Genomic DNA, 24,760 nt, shown 5'->3' on the forward strand with positions numbered 1-24,760 from the left:
ATCTTTGTGCCTGGAAGCAACCTTGAATCATCATCATTCCAATTTGGATGTTATCACTTCCATTTTTGCATCCTCGCCCAGCAGTGATGCCCGCCATCGGCAGGGCTAGAAAATCCCACCCAAAGTTAATGGGCTGGATCTTTCCGCTGTGCCCGCCACAAGACGCCACGGTCAGGGAGCATGTGAAAGTTCCTTGACCTCGGGTGGGAATTTCTGATCGGCGGGCGGGTGTGGCCGAGAAACCCGCCCAATGTTTTGGGTCAGTGACCTTTCGTCAAAATTTGAGTTAAAGATGCTCCAGTATTTAAACAAATACACAAACCAGTGACGGGGAGGGGGAACAAAATGCAAGATCCCATAAGAACTAGGAGCAGGAGTAGGCCATCTGGCCCCTCGAGCCTGCTCCACCATTCACTGAGATCATGGCTGATCTTTTGTGGACTCAGCTCCACTTTCCGGCCCGAACACCATAACCCTTAAATCCCTTTATTCTTCAAAAAACTATCTATCTTTATCTTAAAAACATTTAATGAAGGAGCCTCATCTGCTTCACTAGGCAAGGAATTCCATCGATTCACAACCCTTTGGGCGAAGAAGTTCCTCATAAACTCAGTCCTAAATCTACTTCCCCTTATTTTGAGGCTATGCCCCCTAGTTCTGCTTTCACCCGCCAGTGGAAACAACCTGCCCACATCTATCCTATCTATTCCCTTCATAATTTTATATCCTTCTAAATTTCGAGTACAGTCTCAGTCTACTCAACCTCTCCTTGTAATCCAACCCCTTCAGCTCTGGGATTAACCTAGTGAATCTCCTCTGCACACCCTTCAGCGCCAGTACGTCCTTTCTCAGGTAAGGAGACCAAACCTGAAAACACTACTCCAGGTGTGGCCTCACTAACACCTTATACAATTGCAGCATAACCTCCCTAGTCTTAAACTCCATCCCTCTAGCAATGAAGGGCAAAACTCCATTTGCCTTCTTAATTACCTGTTGCACCTGTAAACCAACATTTTGGGACACATGCACTAGCACACCCAGGTCTCTCTGCACAGCATGTTTTAATATTTTATCATTTAAATAATCCCTTTTGCTGTTATTCCTACCAAAATGGATAACCTCACATTTGTCAACATTGTATTCCATCTGCCAGACCTTAGCCCATTCACTTAACCTATCCAAATCTCTCTGCAGACTTCCGGTATCCTCTGCACTTTTTGCTTTACCACTCATCTTAGTGTCGTCTGCAAACTTGGATACATTGCACTTGGCCCCCAACTCCAAATCATCTATGTGAATTATCTATCTTTATAGATAATATGATGGGGTGGAAGGAATGATTTAAATGGCAACAGGAATGGTGAAAGCCAGCAGAGTGGCAACTCTGTACTACCCTTGCCAACTGCCCAAGCCAGATATTGTTCTTGCTGTTCTTAATGTTTATACCTGGCCACATTGCAACCTTCAAATTGATTGAGGCTTTTAAGATTTGTGGCAGTATTGTTAGGGTAGGTAGAGAAACTATTTCCACTAGTGGGGGGGGGGGCGGGGGGGGGGGGTCTGGACAAAGGATGCAACTTTAAAATCAGGGGGAAGTTTGGGAAAACCTCTGCACAGTGTGGGACTCAGCAGAAAGCATGAGTTGCTAGCTCAATTCAAAATGTTGAACCTGAGAGCCAAGGTGGATTGGTAGAGTTACAATACAGATCATGACTTCATTGATTGGCAGAACAGGTTCAAGAAATTAATGACCTCTGCCTGCTCATTGAGCCTCAGAGGCTCTGCATACCAGCCATATTTTGCTCACCCACCCCCAAAGCAAGGCAGTCACTGACTCGGCACTGGATAAATAAATGAGAAACATTTTGTTCAATGCACAGACGATTCATTGAGCTGCATTGTTTGCCCTGAAATAGTCTACAAAATGGCTCGTTTGAAAGCATCAGGGCACTTCAGTTGAACCATAGTTCAGTTGGATCAGCGTCATCTCTCTGTTATCAAATCCACATCATTGAATCCTTACAGTTCAGGAGCAGGCCATTCGGCCCATCACATCTGCATCGACCCTCCGAAAGAGCACTCTACCAAAGCCCACTCCCCTGCCACCCCGTAACCTAACCTACACATCTTTGGAGACTAAGGGGCAATTTAGCATTGCCAATCCACCTAACCTGCACATCTTTGGACTGTAGGCGCAAACCAGAGGAAACCCATGCAGACACATGGAGAACATGCAAACTCCACACAGTCACCCAAGGTCGGAATTGAACCCGGGTCGCTGGCACTGTGAGGCAGCGGTGTTAGCCACTGTGCCGTATTAGATCAGCAATGCTTTAATGTCATCCGCTACAATGGCTTTATCTGTTTGTTCCCACCCTATTTGGTCCAATCAATCTTTCCTATACCAGTCTATTGTTATTAATACCAATAATATTGTACTTGTTCCAACTAGCTGGTGTGTCAGTTGAGCCTGCAGTTTTACTCAAGCACTCATTACTTCTTTGAAAGATCATAGATCAACGTCGGAGCCCTTACCCTTCAGAGGCTGTTTAGCACAGGGCTAAATCGCTGGCTTTGAAAGCAGACCAAGGCAGGCCAGCAGCACGGTTCAATTCCCGTAACAGCCTCCCCGAACAGGCGCCGGAATGTGGCGACTAGGGGCTTTTCACAGTAACTTCATTTGAAGCCTACTTGTGACAATAAGCGATTTTCATCTTTTCACTGTCCAGATAACATCCTTAAATTCACTATTAAATACTTCAGATTCCTTCCCAGTTTTTTATTCTGGTGTGATTGTCACCGGCGTTAATTTAGCTATTTACCATTTGCTTTGCATCTGCAGCCTGTGCCCTTCAGCCTCATCTCTGCTCTTTTGCTTTGCCAAAGAAGAAAGCACCTAGAAATGTTGCCATTAAACCTACTATTGCTTTTGAGCATGTCCCTGATTGCTGCTGCTTCAGGAGCAGCACTTGTCACTCAAGCTGCCATTATGCATGTGATCTTTGATTGTGAATATTGGTAGACCGTTTCCCTATGAAAGACTGCATTGCCGTGCCTGGTCCTGCATTCGCATGATAGCCAGACCTTGTTCTTCCAGCCAAAGTTGCTGCATAATGATTTAGAGACCCTGGCCCCTCTTTCGGTCCAGCACACCTTTCAGATGATCTAACCTGGGATATTGTAAACCTGCTGTGTCATTGGCTATTTCAAACCATTTTGTCAAATCCAGTATTTCCTAAAATGAAAGTTAGGATGGTAATAGTTAGGATAGCACAGTGGTTAGCACTGTTACTTCTCAACTCCAGGGTCCCTGGTTCGATTCCTGGCTTGGGTCACTGTCTGTGCGGAGTCTGCATGTTCTCCCCGTGTCTGCGCGGGTTTCCTCCAGGTGCTCCGGTTTCCTCCCACAAGTCCCGAAAGACGTGCGAGTAGGTAATTTGAACATTCTGAATTCTCCCTCCGTGTACCCGAACAGGCACCGGAATGTGGCAACTAAGGGTGTTTCACAGTAATTTCATTGCAGTGTTAATGTAACCCTACTTGAACAATAATAAAGATTATTATTATAATTTTTTTTTAAGTACAATGAGAGAGCTTCAAGCACATTCTTGATTTTCAAATGCCATCTGAGCTCTTAAAGCTAAGTTAAGAAAACACAGGATTTGTGAAGACAATAATAGACAATGAGATATTTGCCAAAAGAGCTTAAGGATTAAACTTGACTTTCAGACCATTAGTTCACTTGCTGTAGTTTCATTATTGAACATCACTTCTGTAATTTCAGCTGTGACTCAATTTTCAAATGTTCCCACACCGTGAAAATTGTCACAAATATTATGTGAATGTTATGTGACTGTTGTATTATACGCTCAGCATTTTATTTTGCATTTTTTGTTCCTCTAATAGCAACTAACTGCTGTCCTAATAACGAGTGTGGTGTGGGGAGAGGAAACCAGTTTCTCCAGTGCAGTGACATGTAAAGTAACAGCAGTTCATAGTGTTGGAGTGGTTATCGTTTTTCCTCGCCCTTCCGCATAAAAATGTTTGTCTTGAAAATTGCTGGAGGTGCAAGCTGATAATGGCAGAGGAAGGGCAACTTGGAATCTGGGACCTTGATAAATAGAGAGACCAACAGTCATTCTCCTGAATCGTTGAGATTTGGGGATTGAGAATGAAGGGAAACGCAGAAGGAAATATGGTGACTTAGAGTCAAAAGAGATATAGCAAGGGATAGGAAAAGTAAGAAAATTAAGTTTTAAATCTCAACAACGGTCTATTACCTATAAGAATGAGACTTCATAGTTTAATTTGTTCCCTTTTTGTTTTAATTTAGATTACCCAATTATTTTTTCCAATTAAGGGGCAATTTAGCATGGCCAGTCCACCTAACCTGCACATCTTTTGGGTTGTGGAGGTGAAACTCACGCAGACACGGGGAGAATGTGCAAACTCCACACGGACAGTGATCCAGGGCCGAGATTCGAACCCGGGTCCTCAGTGCCGTAGGCAGCAATGCTAATCACTGTGCTGCCCCATTTGTTCCGTTTCTGGGACAGAGCAGTTGAGTGACATTGTCGGAACATAAATCCCCCTCGTTTAAAATGGTTGCTATGCTTTTGGATACCAACCATAACATTCTGAGGTGAGTTTAATTACAATTTAATGTGCAAGTACAGCAATTTTGTGAAAATTGAGGATGAGCTGGTGTCTTTGCAAAGCGAATGCATGATCAGCCAAAATGTGGCAGTATCATTGTTGAATCCCCCACTACCAACACCCTGGGGCTTACCATTGACCAGAGACAGAACTGGACTAGCTATACAAATACTGTGGCTACAAGAGCTGGTCAGAGGCTAGGAATCCTGCAGTGAGTAATTCACTACCTGATTCCCCAAAGCCTGTCCACCATCTGCAAAGTCAGGAGTACAGTCGAATACTCCACTTGCCTGGATGAGTGCAGCTCCAACAACACTCGAGAAGCTTGCCACCATCCAGGACAAAGCACCATGCTTGCTTGTGGTGCCCTATCTGCCACCTTAAACGGTCACTCCCTTCACCACTGATGCACAGCAGCAGCATTGTTGAACCATGTGCAAGATTCACTACAGCACTTACAAAGGCTTCTTCAACTGTACGTTCTAAATCTGCAATCTCCATCACCTAGAAGGACAATAGCAGCAGACATGTGGGAGCGCCAGTACCTGAAAGTTCCCCACCAAGTCACACACCATCCTGCCTTGGAACTACATTACCATTCCTTTGCTATCGCTGGATCTCATTCTTGGGGCTGTTATCCTAACAACACTGTAGGTATACCTGCACTACATGTACTGTAGCTGTTCAACACCACCTTCTCAAGGACAATGGATTGTGCAACAAGCACTGGACTTGCCAGCAATGCTCACATCCCATTAAAGAATGGGGCAAGTACTGTTAAACTTGAGGCAATCCCCAATTACGATCTTTCTTCCTCATCCACAAGTTGCTGCAGAGTTTACACAATGAGGCAAGCTCCATTAAATTACACTTCAACAATTACTACCGGTATGGCTGATGTGATTCGCACGTAAAGCGAGAGCGAGTGAAGTGAGGAGCTTGCTGATTGATCACAACATTGACTGTGAGAGCCATGCACCCCATCTGCGTCCAAAGTGTAAATATTTATTTTGTTTTTCCCATTTGAAGTTCATGACATTCTATTAATATATAAATGATTAAGCATTTTTTGCAACTCATCATGAAATATTTGGCGTATATTAAATATATTTAATCTTATTCATGGGGTCATGGGTGGTGAACAAGCCCGATTTCAATCTTGCGGCACACTGAGATGAAAGAAGGTCATTCATGCAGCCCACCTACTAGCCCAGGTTGTGTCTCATGGTGTAAGTGATGGGAGCTGAATCTGTAACTGGATCAGATTGCCAAGAGATGGCAGACCAGTGCGTGTTCGAATTCCAATTGCATATGCAAGTGAAATAGTGTCACTTCTGCAAAGTTGATTGTTGAGGGACACTCTCGGACACTGTCCTGTTGAGTGGTGCAATAGAGGCCTCCACTACAGTTCCTCCTGCAATTTCAGCCCCATAAACTGTGGGCGTTGGCCAAGTAGGGAATAGTTATTAGCTCTTGAGGAAGCAGTAACCCAACAACTCTATTGTGTAGAGATCATTCCACTTTCCTTACAAATGACATCCTTTTGGCTTGAGTGCTAAAATGTAAGAACTAGAGAGCTGGCTGAATCCAAACCCTGTCACTGCCCACAGCCATGAAGCCACAAGCTTGCTAGCTGCTCGGCTGAAAGCGAAGTGGATCATGCATGTTTCTGCGTCCGGTTATGAATATCACTTCTAAATGGCTGTTGTTAATCACCAAGCAACTGTTTGTGACTGCGGCATTATCACATTTTCAGAAATTTGGTTAATATGATGTACACAGAAATATTGTGGGAATAGCCTTTCTATGGATTTTTTGAGTTTAACCCAGCTCACAGGCAATTATAGTGGATAAAGTGACAGATTTAAACATAGCACTTTACAGCTGAAACTATGTTCACCTGTTACCTACTCTCTGTTTATATCTGTAGCCGGTAACCTGCTCACAGGCTTCAGCTGCTGTCACCGAGGCAGCTTTGCGAGTCTGTCAGCACGAGGGAGTTAACAATTATATTATTGCACTGGGAGGGGGTCTGGAATTTGGGGTGGAGGGGGTGAGACTTTTAGGACCAGCAAGGATGCGGACAATCAGCTTTGGAGGGGTTTTCATGTATTTTGTATGTTTGAAAATTATTCCCTCCTGTCCTTTGCTGACCGAAGTGTACAGCACTTGCAGATTGTATGCAGAAGTGGTCAAGGGGAAAGTTAGTGGAACATCTGGTTTGTGGCAGACTTGTAATCATAGTTGATTGGCAGGAGCAGATTGGTGTGGATTAGGGACAAATACACTTCCAACATGATTTGGGTGATTTTTATTTTTATAGATTAGTTAAATATCTCCTTGCATTAAATACTGTTTAATTGATTGTTTTTGTATTTTGAAAACCTGTGTAATTGGCTGGCTGAGAGGTGCACATATTATGAAACCAACTTTTCTAATTTTTCTTTAAAATTGGTCATTTGACTATGGGGCACCACAGACGAGCCCCAACTGCATTGACATCAGGAGGCAGGGTCTGAGAAGAGTCCTGCGGACTCGAAACGTGAACTCGGTGTTTCCCTCTGCAAAGATGCTGCCAGACCCACTGCGTTTATCCAGCGTTTTCTGTTTTTATTTCACTCGCATGCAAATTGCACAGAGCAAGAATCAAACTGGGCATATTCCTGCCCTGTACGTTACAACTATTTTTAATTGTCCAAGCTTTCAGCTGAGTTCTCTGCTTTAGTTCTCTACTATGAGAAGTGAGCCACTCTAATTTTCCTGTAACTGGAGATGTGGAGATACAGATTGCAGTCTGACACTGGCAGTGTTTCTATCCTAGCAGTGGCCAGCGTATAGGAGGTCCGGCCCCCTGTTTACCAGCTTAATTGTACACCAAATGATTTTATTCTGTACATAATTTATACATATATATATAAAAATATCTCTGTTGTAGGATATAAATGCTCATGCCTGTGTGACTGGCAAGCCCATCAGCCAGGGTGGCATTCACGGCCGTATTTCTGCTACAGGACGTGGCGTTTTCCATGGGATAGAGAACTTTATCAATGAAGCATCCTACATGAGTGTTTTGGGCATGACCCCTGGCTTTGGCGATAAAACCTTCATTATTCAGGTTTGTAAAGAATATGGAACAATGAGCTGACTTTACTTTATCTTCTGTCCTGCTTCTTTCAGTGTTAGTGTCCTGAGCTATGGGTTGATCCATTACTCCCTATAGAGAAAGAAAAAGCTGAAAGCTGACATCAGTGTAACTGATTTTACTCAACTACGTTTTGAGTCCATTTACATTCTGTATTCTACCTGGATGCTGTCGCCAATCATTCCCAAACCTGCAACCCTTTCTGATCCAGTTAAGCTTTCACCTACCTAATACCTAGGTGAATGATGAGACCCAAATAGAAGGCACAGCCTTTTCTATTGTACACTGGCTTACTGGAATACAAAATGCACTGCTGTATGGTTCTCCTCATCCTCAACAATCAGTAAATTTAATCAAGACTTTGACAAAAAGCCAACTGATGTGGAAAGGTAATCTTCTGAATCTGGCGACGGATTACCGATGCACTGAATTCTAGATGCCTGCAGCTGAATAAAACCGTATGCCTCTGCAGGATGCAAATGGCAATTGGAACGCTTTAGTGGTCTGAATGCCTGAAATCTGACTTGTTGTTTTCTCTGGTGAAAGTTCTTTTTACAAATTCCTATGATGCCTATTTTGCGGCACCATGGTTTTCACCTTGGGTAACATTGGGCCCGTGTATTCATTTGGAATCTGGTGTTGTCCTGGATAAAAGCATTGCTGCATATAGATTACAATCTCATTGGTTCAAATTCCAGTCTTTCCTAAATTAGCCAGGGCAGCCCTTGGGCTATTTCAGTTGACCTCACTGCCTTGAGCTTGAGAAATGACAAATTCCATCAGGTTCCCTGCTCTGCTCATGGGTGACTTCATGCTGAAAAGTGCATGTGGGTGGCTATCTGGTGAGAGCAGGGGTGGTGAGCTGATCAGTGATGTGTTCCGCAAGAAAAATACTTACAAAAGTGAGGTACCAGAGGCGATATTGGTGCCCCAGGGAACATTCCCCATCAAAAGTCGTAGCTCTTATGGATAGTGATAGTGATAAAGGGAAGAACTTGAAAGGAAAAAATGTTTCTTGTGCGCATCGTTGAAAGCTCTTAAGTAGACCGTTGCAGGAAGTGTCAGCACTGATGTAAATGAACCAACTCTCGTGTTTTTCTTTGATATCCCACAGGGATTTGGTAACGTAGGCATGCACTCCATGAGGTACCTGCATCGCTATGGAGCCAAGTGTATCGGTGTTGGTGAATTAGATGGCTCGATTTGGAATGACGGTGGAATTGACCCGAAGGAGCTAGAGGATTACAAACTGGTGCGTGAATGTTAAACCTCAAGTGTTCAGGCTGAAATTTTGCTCCATCATGGGTCAAGAAGGAGTAGTAATTTATTTTTTTTAAATTTAGAGTACCCAATTAATTTCTTCCAATTAAGGGGAAATTTAGCATGGCCAATCCACCTAGCCTGCACATCTTTGGGTTGTGGGGGCGAAACCCACGCAAATACGGGGAGAATGTGCAAACTCCACACGGACAGTGACCCAGACCCGGGATCGAACCTGGGACTTTGGCGCCGTGAGGCAGCAGTGCTAACCAACTGGGCCACCGTGCTGCCCCTGGAGTAGTAATTTCAACTGTTATTTTTCATGGGACGACAGTGTTGTCACTGGACTAGTGACCCAGAGGCCCATGCTAAAACATGGGTTCATACCCCGCCATGGAAGCTGGTGGAATTTGAATTCAATTAATAAATCTGAAATTGGAAAGCTCGTCTCAGTAATGGTGACCTGAGAAGTATCGTCGATTGTCGTAAATACTCATCTGCCTCACTGACGTCCTTTAGGGAAGTAAATCAGTCAGGCCTATACGTGACTCCAGACCAGCAGCAATGGGTTGACCCCAAGTGCCACCTGGAATGGCCGCTCAGTTCCAGGGCAATTAGGGAATGGCAACAAATGCTGGCCATGAAAGAATAAAAGAAATAAAAATTCAATTGTGGATTGTCAACAGCCCATTTATAAATTAACGGGCTATTTTCTGCCCAAGACCGCTCCCTATTGGGGAGCTGGTACAGAAGGTGTTTTGCTTTTGAGGCTTCTTTGAATAACAATTAAACTGTAATTTTACGGAAAACCATTGCTGTTTTACGGGTGCAGCGTGTTAGATAAAAAGAAGCGAAACCTCTCCCCTGGCTATGCAATCTAACCTACATGACGACAACAGACAACTGATTCAGAACTGAATGGATTTTTTCAGTCCTTTATTCCACTGAAGCGATTTTTTTTCAATCTGAGGTTCCAATGACTCTTTATTTAAATAGGTTTATAATTATTAAAAAGTAACCATTTTGCATACCAAGCTCCTTAAGCACGCCGTGACGTTTAAGAATTTTGATGTTTAATTATCCTGTTGGTTTGTGCACACAGGCAAATGGAACAATTGTTGGATTCCCTAAAGCACGGCCATATGATGGCAACATCCTAGAGGCAGAGTGCGACATTCTCATCCCTGCCGCCGGTGAGAAGCAGCTGACAGCAAGCAACGCGTGGAAAGTCAAAGCAAAAGTGAGCCGGAATTTTGTGTGCCCTATCTTCATGTCGGGAAGGAGATAATGTGTCCTTTGCCCACTAATTAAATCACCTTGTTTAACACTTTTTGCAATTCGTCCACTGTAACCGCACTGAGCTAACAGAACCATTGTTCGTCTGCTCCCTCTGGTGACGAAAATTTGTTAAATCCCTGCAGTGCAGAAGGAGGCCATTCGGCCCATCGAGTCTGAAGCTACCCTCTGAACGAGCACCCTAACCCAGGCCCAATCCCCCTTCCTATCGCTGCAACCTCACCGAGGGACAATTCAGTATATCCAATCCACCTAACTTGCACCTGTCTTTGGACTTCTGGGATGAAACCGGAGCACCCGGAGGAAACCCACGCAGACATGGGGAGAATGTGCAAACTCCACACAAACAGTCGCCTGAGGCTGGAATCGAACCCAGGTCTCTGGCGCTGTGAGGCAGCAGTGCTAACTGCTCTATGACAAAGCAAGTTTATGTTTAGTTTATTAATGTAGCCACACTGTTTAATGAGATTTTAAAAAAACAGCTGCATTCAAAATCATGTCCTTAACTTGATACAAATGTCAGGAATGTTTGTTCCATTGTCTCTTAGCACTAAGGGAGGGAGCACCCAAGTCATACAGTTCAGCTAAGAATATTCTGAGGTTTGTTCACCTCACTGGCAGATTTTAAACTAACTTTTATTTCCAAGAATCCCTGTTTGGAGTTGTGTAATTGGCTTGGACTGATCAAAAGATCTGGAAGTTAGGGCAGCACGATGGCACAGCGGTTAGCACTGCAGCCTCACTGCGCCGAGGTCCCAGGTTCGATTCCGGCTCTGGGTCACTGTCCGTGTGGAGTTTGCACATTCTCCCCGTGTTTGCGTGGGTTTCGCCCCCACAACCCAAAAGATGTGCAGGGTAGGTGGATTGGCCACGCTAAATTGCCCCTTAATTGGAAAAAAAATGAATTGGGTACTCTAAATTTTTAAAAAAATCTGGAAGTTCAAAGATTATGTCAGACCAGTTAGCTGCTGCTGTGTGCAAGAATGAGAAACTGGACTAACCATGTTTATAAAAGCTAATTATGAAGCGGATTAACCTGAAAGAACTAATAAGGAGTGAAGCTGAAGAGGGGGCAGAGACTTTGAACACATATTTTGTGGTCTGCCTCCATGGTAGAAGATAATAAAAGGATTCCAATAATAGAAAATCAGAGTAACAAGGAGGGAGGAACTTAAAAAAGATGATCATTATCACTAGAGAAAAATTACTAGGCAAACGTGAAGTCCCTGGCACCTGATGGTCTTAAAAGAGGTGGCTAGGGGGAAAGAGTTGTAATCTCCAAAATACCTAGTTTGGTAAAGGCTCCAGACGATTGGAAAACCACAAATATTTTTTTTTAAATGTTTTTATTGGTTTATGTCACACATTTCAGTTCATATAGGTTACAAAAGAGATAAACCAAAGAGCAAACAAGAAAACGGAAGCAAAAACATCACCAAATATATATATTTTATGTACTTGTCTCCCCACCCTCTGCGGCCGTGGTCGCCATTTGGCCGACCTGCCTCAGTTGGCAGGTATTGACTGCGGTGGTTTTTTTTATTCACTCTGGTTTTCCGCTTGCCCTTTGACCTCTCTGTGGCTCTCCCTTCTATCTCGCGATTTCTTTTTATTGTGTGAACTTTTGCGCCGCCCCCCCCCCCCCCTTGTCTGAGCCTATCTTCCCCAGTTGAAGGAATTCTGACAGGTCGGACAGCCAATCTGCAGCTTTGGGTGTTGCTGCCGATCGCCAGCTGAGCAGGATTCTTCAGCGGGTGATTAGGGAGGCAAAGAGTAGGGCGTTGGCCCACCTCCCGACAAAGAGTTCTGGCTGGTCTGAGACCCCGAGGGCATGGCGCCACCCCACCCCCGTCAGCTTTGAACATTGCCTCAAAGTAGGTGGTGCAGAACCCGGCAAGTCTGGGGCAGGCCCAGAACATGTGGGTGTGGTTGGCCGGGCCTCCCTGGCACCGTTCGCACTTGTCCTCCACCTCCGGGAAAAACCTGCTCATTTGAGCTCTGGTTAGGTGCACTCTCTGCACCACTTTGACCTGCATTAGGCACAGCCCTGCGCATGTGGTGTTCGCCTTGTGTAGTGCTTTGATCCAGAGTCTTCCCCACCCCCACTTCTATGGCTAGTTCTTCCTCCCATTTTTGCCTTGTCTCGTCCAGGGGGGAATGTACCCCTCCAACAGTCACCTGTACAGGTCCCCACAGTTGCCCTTCCCTAGGTCACCCACGTCTAACAGTTTCTCAACTAGCGAATATCTGGGAATACGTTGTCGTTTCCCACGGAAGAAGTTTTTGATCTGTATATGTCTCACTGTTTCCTTTTGGTAGTTAGAACCTGTATGAGCCCCTCCCACTATTCTTTTGTCTGTGTTCATGTTTCTAGTCGTCAGTGTTCCCTCGTCCTGTCTCCACCTTTTGAAGATGGCATCCACTGTTGCGGGCGTGAACCTGTGGTTGTTACATATAGGAGTCACGGTGGACGTTTCAGTTAGGCCGAAGTGTTGTCTCATCTGATAACACGTTTGGAGCTTAGCTACCAGCACAGGGCTTCTTGAGTACTTGTTGGAGGGATTGGACGTAGGGTTGTGTTGAATCCGCGAGAAGCAGATGCTTAGACAATGATAGAAATTAAAGAACAAGATTTATTCTAATACAGTTACAATACACCTCCCCTCCCCTCCTAAGGGTCTCTTTCCTCGACCTGCAGCTAGGCCAAAGTTTTTATACCACTGGGGATATCCTTGTAAAGGGGAAACCCCACCCCCTTAAAAGGGAAGTCCTGCCTGCCTTAAAGGGGAAGTTCCTATTCCAGGGAGGTCATGGGAAATCGTGTGATTGATCCCGGGGCCTGCATTGGAGTTATAACAGGTTGTGACTAGGGCTTGGAGGGATGTCCCTATGCAGCAACTCCACTCCATCTTCATCGATTCCACTCTCAGTTCCTTCACCCATCCCCTTTCTGCTGTGACCGCCCAGTGATAGAACTGTAGATCTGGGAGGGCCAGGCTGCTGCTGCTTCTCCTTTGTAGGACCTTTTTTTGGATCTTGTTCTTTGCCCCCACCCCCATATACGCACGCGCACACACAAAATCCATGATTAGTTTATCCACCATGTTGAAGGGCTAGGGGATGTAGATTGGGAGGGATCTGCACAGGAACCTGGGCAGTAAGTTCATTTTGATCATCTGTACTGTCCCCTCTAGCGAGAGTGGGAATGTAACCCACCTTTGCACCTCCTTTTTCTACTTCCTCCACTAGACCAGTCAGGTTCCACTTGTGGACCTGTGTCCAGTCGTGGGCTATTTGGATCACCAGGTAGCGGAATTTGGTTTGGGCTTGTTTGAATGGTAGTCCCTCTAGCTCTGTCCCTCTCCCTTGCAGGTTCACCGGGAAGATTTCACTCTTGCTCAGGTTGGGTTGTAGCCCAAGAAGGCTTCAAGCTCCTTTAGGCGCTTCATGATCCCTTCCATGCTGGCCTATGGGGTTTGAGATATGGAGATATCCATATAGAGTGAAACTTTATGCTCTCTGCCCCCCTCTGGATACCTCTCCAGCCCCCTCCATTCTGAGAGCAATCGCTAGTAGCTCGATTGCCAGTGCGAACAACAGCAGGCATCAGGATAGTGCCTAGGCCCAACCACCTTCAGCTGCTTCGTCAGTGATTTGAAGTGAGAATGTGCAGTCATCCACAAACCATGTTCAGCGCCATTCATGACTCCTCAGATAATGGAACGGTCCATGTCCGAATGCAGCAAGACCTGGACAATATCCAAGTGGCAAGTTACATTCGCACCACAGAAGTGCCAGGCAATGACCATCTCCTACAAGAGAGGATCTAACCATCGCCCCTTGACATTCAATGGTATTACCATCATTGAATCTCCTATAATCAATATCCTGGGGGGTTATCATTGATCAGAAACTGAACTGGACTAGTCGCATTAATACTGTGGTAACCAAGGTAGGTCAAAGGCTAGGAATCCTTTGACGAGTAACATAGAACATAGTAAAATACAGCACAGAACAGGCCCTTCGGCCCACGATGTTGTGCCGAACTTTTGTCCTAGATTAAGAACAAATTAATCTCCACCCCATCATTCTACCGTAATCCATGTACCTATCCAATAGCCGCTTGAAGGTCACTAATGTTTCCGACTCAACTACTTCCACAGGCATTCCATGCCCCCACTACTCTCTGGGTAAAGAACCTACCTCTGACAGCCCCCTATATCTTCCACCATTCACCTTAAATTTATGTCCCCTTGTAATGGTTTGTTCCACCCGGGGAAAAAGTCTCTGACTGTCTACTCTATCTATTCCCCCGATCATCTTATAAACCTCTATCAAGTCGCCCCTCATCCTTCTCCGTTCTAATGAGAAAAGGCCAAGCACCCTCAACCTTTCCTCGTAAGACCTACTCTCCATTCCAGGCAACATCCTGGTAAATCTCCTTTGCACCTTTTCCAAAGCTTCCACATCCTTCCTAAAATGAGGTGACCAGAGTCGATTTCGGCGGCGTGAGAGCAGCTGGTTAGTCAATTTCAGCGGGAGCATTGCGGAAGGAGGTTGCTGGGAGGTAAGTCAACCTTTAAAAGCACTTCTCTTTGCAGGGGCAGGCCAGTCGATTTCGGCGGCGTGAGAGCAGCTGGTGAGTCAGTTTCAGCGGGAGCATTGCGGAAGGAGGTTGCTGGGAGGTAAGTCAACCTTTAAAAGCACTTCTCTTTGCAGGGGCAGGCCAGTCGATTTCGGCGGCGTGAGAGCAGCTGGTTAGTCAATTTCAGCGGGAGCATTGCGGAAGGAGGTTGCTGGGAGGTAAGTCAACCTTTAAAAGCACTTCTCTTTGCAGGGGCAGGCCAGTCGATTTTGGCGGCGTGAGAGCAGCTGGTTAGTCAATTTCAGCGGGAGCATTGCGGAAGGAGGTTGCTGGGAGGTAAGTCAACCTTTAAAAGCACTTCTCTTTGCAGGGGCAGGCCAGTCGATTTCGGCGGCGTGAGAGCAGCTGGTGAGTCAGTTTCAGCGGGAGCATTGCGGAAGGAGGTTGCTGGGAGGTAAGTCAACCTTTAAAAGCACTTCTCTTTGCAGGGGCAGGCCAGTCGATTTCGGCGGGAGTGGAGCTGGCTGGTTAGTCAATTTCAGCAGGAGCTGAGAATTTTTCTTTTTTTTTTTTAAATTAGTTTTTTAGGCGGGATCAGGAAGTCGACCCGCGGACGTATGGGAAGACCCTCACCAATAAATTCTGGTGGAGAGGAAACCCGAGACACTACACGTGTAGTGTCTCCCACCCACCCTCCTCCTCTAACCTAATAATAAAACCCATTGGTCTGAGGTAAGTACCATATTTTTATTATATTATTATTATTTTTTTATAAAAATTTAATTTAGTTGTTAGCCAGATCTTGGTAGAAAGTTGGAGGAATGGCAGGGAAGGGAGTGTAATGTTCCTCCTGCAGGATGTTTGAGGTGAGGGATGCAGTTAGTGTCCCTGCTGATTTTACCTGCAGGAAGTGCTGCCATCTCCAGCTCCTCCAAGACCGAGTTAGGGAACTGGAGCTGGAGTTGGAAGAACTTCGGATCATTCGGGAGGCAGAAGGGGTCATAGATAGCAGCTTCAGGGAATTAGTTACACCAAAGATTGGAGATAGGTGGGTAACTGTAAGAGGGACTGGGAAAAAACAGTCAGTGCAGGGATCCCCTGCGGTCGTTCCCCTGAGAAACAAGTATACCGCTTTGGATACTTGTGGGGGGGACGACTTACCAGGGGTAAGCCATGGGGTACGGGCCTCTGGCACGGAGTCTGTCCCTGTTGCTCAGAAGGGAAGGGGGGAGAGGAGCAGAGCATTAGTAATTGGGGACTCTATAGTCAGGGGCACAGATAGGAGATTTTGTGGGAGCGTGAGAGACTCACGTTTGGTATGTTGCCTCCCAGGTGCAAGGGTACGTGATGTCTCGGATCGTGTTTTCCGGGTCCTTAGGGGGGAGGGGGAGCAGCCCCAAGTCGTGGTCCACATTGGCACCAACGACATAGGTAGGAAAGGGGACAAGGATGTCAGGCAGGCTTTCAGGGAGCTAGGATGGAAGCTCAGAACTAGAACAAACAGAGTTGTTATCTCTGGGTTGTTGCCCGTGCCACGTGATAGTGAGATGAGGAATAGGGAGAGAGAGCATTTAAACACGTGGCTACAGGGATGGTGCAGGCGGGAGGGTTTCAGATTTTTGGATAACTGGGGCTCTTTCTGGGGAAGGTGGGACCTCTACAGACAGGATGGTCTACATCTGAACCTGAGGGGCACAAATATCCTGGGGGGGAGATTTGTTAGTGCTCTTTGGGGGGGTTTAAACTAATGCAGCAGGGGCATGGGAACCTGGATTGTAGTTTTAGGGTAAGGGAGAATGAGAGTATAGAGGTCAGGAGCACAGATTTGACGTCGCAGGAGGGGGCCAGCGTTCAGGTAGGTGGTTTGAAGTGTGTCTACTTCAATGCCAGGAGTATACGAAACAAGGTTGGGGAACTGGCAGCGTGGGTTGGTACCTGGGACTTCGATGTTGTGGCCATTTCGGAGACATGGATAGAGCAGGGACAGGAATGGATGTTGCAGGTTCCGGGGTTTAGGTGTTTTAGTAAGCTCAGAGAAGGAGGCAAAAGAGGGGGAGGTGTGGCGTTGCTAGTCAAGAGCAGTATTACGGTGGCGGAGAGGATGCTAGATGGGGACTCTTCTTCCGAGGTAGTATTGGCTGAAGTTAGAAACAGGAAAGGAGAGGTCACCCTGTTGGGAGTTTTTTATAGGCCTCCTAATAGTTCTAGGGATGTAGAGGAAAGGATGGCGAAGATGATTCTGGATATGAGCGAAAGTAACAGGGTAGTTATTATGGGAGACTTTAACTTTCCAAATATTGACTGGAAAAGATATAGTTCGAGTACAATAGATGGGTCGTTTTTTGTACAGTGTGTGCAGGAGGGTTTCCTGAAACAATATGTTGACAGGCCAACAAGAGGCGAGGCCACGTTGGATTTGGTTTTGGGTAATGAACCAGGCCAGGTGTTGGATTTGGAGGTAGGAGAGCACTTTGGGGACAGTGACCACAATTCGGTGACGTTTACGTTAATGATGGAAAGGGATAAGTATACACCGCAGGGCAAGAGTTATAGCTGGGGGAAGGGCAATTATGATGCCATTAGACGTGACTTGGGGGGGATAAGGTGGAGAAGTAGGCTGCAAGTGTTGGGCACACTGGATAAGTGGGGCTTGTTCAAGGATCAGCTACTGCGTGTTCTTGATAAGTATGTACCGGTCAGACAGGGAGGAAGGCGTCGAGCGAGGGAACCGTGGTTTACCAAGGAAGTGGAATCTCTTGTTAAGAGGAAGGAGAAGGCCTATGTGAAGATGAAGTGTGAAGTTTCGGTTGGGGCGATGGATAGTTACAAGGTAGCGAGGAAGGATCTAAAGAGAGAGCTAAGACGAGCAAGGAGGGGACATGAGAAGTATTTGGCAGGAAGGATCAAGGAAAACCCAAAAGCTTTCTATAGGTATGTCAGGAATAAGCGAATGACTAGGGAAAGAGTAGGACCAGTCAAGGACAGGGATGGGAAATTGTGTGTGGAGTCTGAAGAGATAGGCGAGATACTAAATGAATATTTTTCGTCAGTATTCACTCAGGAAAAAGATAATGTTGTGGAGGAGAATGCTGAGCCCCAGGCTAATAGAATAGATGGCATTGAGGTACGTAGGGAAGAGGTGTTGGCAATTCTGGACAGGCTGAAAATAGATAAGTCCCCGGGACCTGATGGGATTTATCCTAGGATTCTATGGGAGGCCAGGGAAGAGATTGCTGGACCTTTGGCTTTGATTTTTATGTCATCATTGGCTACAGGAATAGTGCCAGAGGACTGGAGGACAGCAAATGTGGTCCCTTTGTTCAAAAAGGGGAGCAGAGACAACCCCGGCAACTATAGACCGGTGAGCCTCACGTCTGTAGTGGGTAAAGTCTTGGAGGGGATTATAAGGGACAAGATTTATAATCATCTAGATAGGAATAATATGATCAGGGATAGTCAGCATGGCTTTGTGAAGGGTAGGTCATGCCTCACAAACCTTATTGAGTTCTTTGAGAAGGTGACTGAACAGGTAGACGAGGGTAGAGCAGTTGATGTGGTGTATATGGATTTCAGCAAAGCGTTTGATAAGGTTCCCCACGGTAGGCTATTGCAAAAAATACGGAGGCTGGGGATTGAGGGTGATTTAGAGATGTGGATCAGAAATTGGCTCGCTGAAAGAAGACAGAGGGTGGTGGTTGATGGGAAATGTTCAGAATGGAGTACAGTCACAAGTGGAGTACCACAAGGATCTGTTCTGGGGCCATTGCTGTTTGTCATTTTTATCAATGACCTAGAGGAAGGCGCAGAAGGGTGGGTGAGTAAATTTGCAGACGATACTAAAGTCGGTGGTGTTGTCGATAGTGTGGAAGGATGTAGCAGGTTACAGAGGGATATAGATAAGCTGCAGAGCTGGGCTGAGAGGTGGCAAATGGAGTTTAATGTAGAGAAGTGTGAGGTGATTCACTTTGGAAGGAATAACAGGAATGCGGAATATTTGGCTAATGGTAAAGTTCTTGAAAGTGTAGAAGAGCAGAGGGATCTAGGTGTCCATGTACATAGATCCCTGAAAGTTGCCACCCAGGTTGATAGGGTTGTGAAGAAGGCCTATGGAGTGTTGGCCTTTATTGGTAGAGGGATTGAGTTCCGGAGTCGGGAGGTCATGTTGCAGCTGTACAGAACTCTGGTCCGGCCGCATTTGGAGTATTGCGTACAGTTCTGGTCACCGCATTATAGGAAGGACGTGGAGGCTTTGGAGCGGGTGCAGAGGAGATTTACCAGGATGTTGCCTGGTATGGAGGGAAAATCTTATGAGGAAAGGCTGACGGACTTGAGGTTGTTTTCGTTGGAGAGAAGAAGGTTAAGAGGAGACTTAATAGAGGCATACAAAATGATCAGGGGGTTGGATAGGGTGGACAGTGAGAGCCTTCTCCCGCGGATGGATATGGCTGGCACGAGGGGACATAACTTTAAACTGAGGGGTAATAGATATAGGACAGAGGTCAGAGGTAGGTTCTTTACGCAAAGAGTAGTGAGGCCGTGGAATGCCCTACCTGCTACAGTAGTGAACTCGCCAACATTGAGGGCATTTAAAAGTTTATTGGATAAACATATGGATGATAATGGCATAGTGTAGGTTAGATGGCTTTTGTTTCGGTGCAACATCGTGGGCCGAAGGGCCTGTACTGCGCTGTATTGTTCTATGTTCTATGTACACAGTACTCCAAATGTGGATTTCCACGGTTTTGTACAGCTGCATCATCACCTCACGGCTCTTAAATCCAATCCCTCTGCTAATGAACGCTAGCACACCATAGGCCTTCTTTACAGCTCTATCCACTTGAGTGGCAACTTTCAAAGATCTATGAACATAGACCCCAAGATCTCTCTGCTCCTCCACATTGCCAAGAACTCTACCGTTAATCCTGTATTCCGCATTCATATTTGTCCTTCCAAAATGGACAACCTCACACTTTTCAGGGTTAAACTCCATCTGCCACTTCTCAGCCCAGCTCTGCATCCTGTCTCTTTGCAGCCGACAACAGCCCTCCTCACTATCCACAACTCCACCAATCTTCGTATCGTCTGCAAATCTACTGACGCACCCTTCAACTCCCTCATCCAAGTCATTAATGAAAATCACAAACAGCAGAGGACCCAGAACTGATCCCTGCGGTACGCCACTGGTACCGGCTCCAGGCTGAATATTTGCCATCCACCACCACTCTGACTTCTATCGGTTAGCCAGTTCGTTATCCAACTGGCCAAATTTCCCACTATTTCCATGCCTCCTTACTTTCTGCATAGCCTACCATGGGGAACCTTATCAACTGCCTTACGAAAATCCATGTACACTACATCCACTGCTTTACCTTCATCCACATGCTTGGTCACCTCCTCAAAGAATTCAATAAGATTTGTAAGGCAAGACCTACCCCTCACAAATCCGTGCTGGCTATCCCTAATCAAGCAGTGTCTTTCCAGATGCTCAGAAAACCTATCCTTCAGTACCCTTTCCATTACTTTGCCTACCACCGAAGTAAGACTAACTGGCCTGTAATTCCCAGAGTTATCCCTCGTCCCTTTTTTGAACAGGGGCACGACATTCGCCACTCTCCAATCCCCTGGTACCACTCCTGTTGACAGTGAGGACAAAAAGATCATTGCCAACGGCTCTGCAATTTCATCTCTTGCTTCCCATATAATCCTTGGATATATCCCATCAGGCCCGGGGGACTTGTCTATCCTCAAGCTTTTCAAAATGCCCAACACATCTTCCTTCCTAACAAGTATCTCATCGAGCTTACCAGTCTGTTTCACAGTGTCCTCTCCAACAATATGGCCCCTCTTATTCGTAAATACTGAAGAAAAGTACTCGTTCAAGACCTCTCCTATCTCTTCTGACTCAATACAAATCTCCTGCTACTGTCCTTGATCGGACCCACCCTCGCTCTAGTCATTCTCATATTTCTCACGTATGTGTAAAAGGCCTTGGGGTTTTCCTTGATTCTACCCGCCAAAGATTTTTCATGCCCTCTCTTAGCACTCCTAATCGCTTTCTCCAGTTCCCTCCTAGCTATCTTGTATTCCTCATGCGCCCTGTCTGAACCTTGTTTCCTCAGCCTTACATAAGTATCCTTCTTCCTCTTAACAAGACATTCAACCTCTCTTGTCAATCATGGTTCCCTCACTCGACCATCTCTTCCCTGCCTGACAGGGACATACTACCTCAGTAGGCAGATCCTCCTCGAACTGCCTTTCTGCAGCTGTTATACTATCTCTAATTAATAATACAACCTCCCCACCTCTTTTATCACCCTCCCTAATCTTATTGAAACATCTATAACGAGGAACCTCCAACAACCATTTCTGCCCCTCTTCTATCCGAGTTTCCGTGATGGCCACCACATCGTTGTCCCAAGTACTGATCCATGCTTTAAGTTCACCCACCTTATTCCTCCCTCCTATACCATTCATGCAGCCACGTGTTCAACTGCACTCTCTCCCTATTCCTAGCCTCGCTATCACGTGGCACCGGCAACAAACCAGAGATGACAACTCTCTTGGATTTTAACTTCCAGCCTAACTCCCTAAACTCGTTTATTACATCCACACCCCTTTTCCTACCTACGTCGTTGGTACCAATGTGCACCATGACTTCTGGCTGCTGCTCTCTTCTCTCCCCCCCCCCCCCCCCCCCCCTTAAGGATCCTGAAGACACGATCCAAGACATCCCTGACACTGGCACCCGGGAGGCAACATACCTTCCGGGAGTCTCGCTCGCGACCACAGAATCTCCTATCTATTCCCCTAACCATTGAGTCTCCTATCACTATTGCTTTTTTCTATTCTCCCCCCTTCCATTCTGAGCCCCAGAGCCAGACTCCATGCCAGAGACCTGGCCTTCCCCCGGTTGGTCATCTCTTTCCCCCCCCCCCCCCCCCCCCCCAAACCAACATCATCCAAAACTGTATACTTGTTTTGAAGGGGAACGGCCACGAGGGATCCCTGCACTGTCTGCCCGTTCGTTTTCTTTCCCTTGACTGTAACCCAGCTACTCTTGGGTGTGGCTACCTCCCTGTAACTCTTCTCTATTACCCCCTCTGCCTCCCGGATGATCCGAAGTTCATCCAGCTCCGGTTCCAGTTCCTTAACAAGGTCTCGTTGGAGTTGGGTGCACTTCCCGCAGGTATAGTCAGCGGGGACACTGGTTGTATCCCACACCACCCACATCCTACAGGAGGAGCATGCAACTGCCCTAGCATCCATCCCCTCTTACCTTACAGAATACAGCTGCACTGTGGACCAACTGGAACTCTGCCCTCCGACTCTGCTCCCAGTCAGCTGTGCTCTCTATAAACTCCCGGCTCCCTTCATGCTCTTTGAGGAAATGTAGAATAGAATAGAACATTACAGCAGAGTACAGGCCCTTCGGCCCTCGATGTTGTGCCGACCTGTGAAACGAATTTAAAGCCCATCTAGACTATTCCCTTATCATCCATGTTTATCTGATGACCATTTAAATGCCCTTAATGTTGGCGAGTCCACTACTGTTGCAGGCAGGGCATTCCATGCCCCTACTACTCTCTGAGTAAAGAACCTACCTCTGACATTTGTCCTATATCTCTCTCCCCTCAATTTAAAGCTATGTCCCCTCGTGCTAGCCATCACCATCCAAGGAAAAAGGCTCTCACTGTCCACCCTATCTAATCCTCTGATTATCTTGTATGCCTCAATTAAATCACCTCTTAACCTTCTTCTCTCTAACGAAAACAGCCTCAAGTCCCTCAGCCCTCCCTCATAAGATCTTCCCTCCATACCAGGCAACATCCTGGTAAATCTCCTTTGCACCCTTTCCAATGCTTCCACATCCTTCCTATAATGCAGCGAAGGAAATGAAATGAAAAGGAGCACCTTACTCCCTCCTCACCTAACTCCCTCAGTCACCAAACTCTCATTATAGCACTCAAATGTACCCAAATGCAGCACTCAGTAACTCCTCCTGACCCCCCCCAAAGCATCTACAGGGCACAAGTCAGTAGTGTAATGGATACTCTCCACTTGCCTGGGTGAGTGCAGCTCCAACAACACTCAGATTGGATTGGATTGGATTTGTTTATTGTCACGTGTACCGAGGTACAGTAAAAAGTATTTTTCTGCGAGCAGCTCAACAGATCATTAAGTACATGAGATGAAAAGGGAATAAAAGAAAATACATAATAGGGCAGCACAACATATACAATGTAGCTACATAAGCACTGGCATTGGATGAAGCATACAGGGTGTAGTGTTAATGAAATCAGTCCATAAGAGGGTCATATAGGAGTCTGGTGACAGTGGGGAAGAAGCTGTTTTTGAGTCTGTTCGTGCGTGTTTTCAGACTTCTGTATCTCCTGCCCGATGGAAGAAGTTGGAAGAGTGAGTAAGCCGGGTGGGAGGGATCTTTGATTATACTGCCCGCTTTCCCCAGGCAGTGGGAGGTGTAGATGGAGTCAATGGATGGGAGGCAGGTTTGTGTGATGGACTGGGCGGTGTTCACGACTCTGAAGTTTCTTGCGGTCCTGGGCCGAGCAGTTGCCATACCAGGCTGTGATGCAGCCCGATAGGATGCTTTCTATGGTGCATCTGTAAAAGTTGGTAAGAGTCCATGTGGACATGCCGAATTTCCTTAGTTTCCTGAGGAAGTATAAGCGCTGTTGTGCTTTCTTGGTGGTAGCGTCGACGTGGGTGGACCAGGACAGATTTTTGGAGCTGTACACCCCTAGGAATTTGAAACTGCTAACCATCTCCACCTCGGCCCCATTGATGCTGACAGGGGTGTGTACAGTACTTTGCTTCCTGAAGTCAATTACCAGCTCTTTAGTTTTGCTGGCATTGAGGGAGAGATTGTTGTCACTACACCACTCCACTAGGTTCTCTATCTCCCTCCTGTATTCGGACTCATCGTTATTCGAGATCTGGCCCACTATGGTCGTATCGTCAGCAAACCTGTAGATGGAGTTGGAACCAAGTTTTGCCACACAGTCGTGTGTGTACAGGGAGTAGAGTAGGGGCCTAAGTACGCAGCCTTGCGGGGCGCCGGTGTTGAGGACTATTGTGGAGGAGATGTTGTTCATTCTTACTGATTGTGGTCTGTTGGTCAGAAAATCGAGAATCCAGTTGCAGAGTGGGGAGCCAAGACCTAGGTTTTGGAGCTTTGAAATGAGCTTGGCTGGGATTATGGTGTTGAAGGCGGAGCTGTAGTCAATAAATAGGAGTCTAATGTAGGAGTCCTTGTTTTCGAGATGCTCGAGGGATGAGTGTAGGGCCAGGGAAATGGTGTCTGATGTGGACCGGTTGCAGCGGTATACGAATTGCAGTGGATCAAGGCGTTCTGGGAGTATGGAGGTGATGCGCTTCATGATCAACCTCTCTAAGCACTTCATTACGACTGAAGTCAGGGCCACTGGTTGAGTGGCACGTCGCCTGGTTCTTCTTTGGTACCGGTATGAAGCTCAACACCATCCAGGACAAAGCCCACTTGATTACTCCCTTTCCACAGACATTCAAACCCTCAACCACCGAGGCACAGTGGCAGCCATGTGTACCATGTACAAGATGCCCTGCAATAACTCACCAAGGTTCCTTAGACAACACCTTCCAAACCCATAACCACAACCATCTAGGACAAGAGAAGCAGATATCCCACTACCTGGAGGTTCCCCTCCAAGTCACTCACCACCCTGAATTGGAAATATATTGCCGTTCCTTTACTGTCGCTGGGGCAACATCCTGGAACTCCCTCCCTAACAGCACTGTGGGTGTACCTACCGCTCAAGAACTGA

General features: G+C 46.4%; 1 protein-coding gene across 1 annotated transcript in view; it reads left to right on the forward strand.

Annotated features, from left to right (window-relative positions):
• LOC140403667 (glutamate dehydrogenase 1, mitochondrial) overlaps positions 1-24,760 on the forward strand; it is a 75,718-nt gene that overhangs the window by 11,394 nt on the left and 39,564 nt on the right. Inside the window, exons 3-5 of the mRNA XM_072491827.1 lie at positions 7,592-7,771; positions 8,913-9,050; positions 10,161-10,298. Of these exons, the coding sequence (XP_072347928.1) occupies positions 7,592-7,771; positions 8,913-9,050; positions 10,161-10,298 (456 nt within the window). The remainder of the gene's footprint in view (positions 1-7,591; positions 7,772-8,912; positions 9,051-10,160; positions 10,299-24,760) is intronic.

The sequence above is a fragment of the Scyliorhinus torazame genome, chromosome 28, assembly GCF_047496885.1.
Source record: "Scyliorhinus torazame isolate Kashiwa2021f chromosome 28, sScyTor2.1, whole genome shotgun sequence".
In the NCBI taxonomy this organism is placed as follows: Eukaryota; Metazoa; Chordata; class Chondrichthyes; order Carcharhiniformes; family Scyliorhinidae; genus Scyliorhinus; species Scyliorhinus torazame.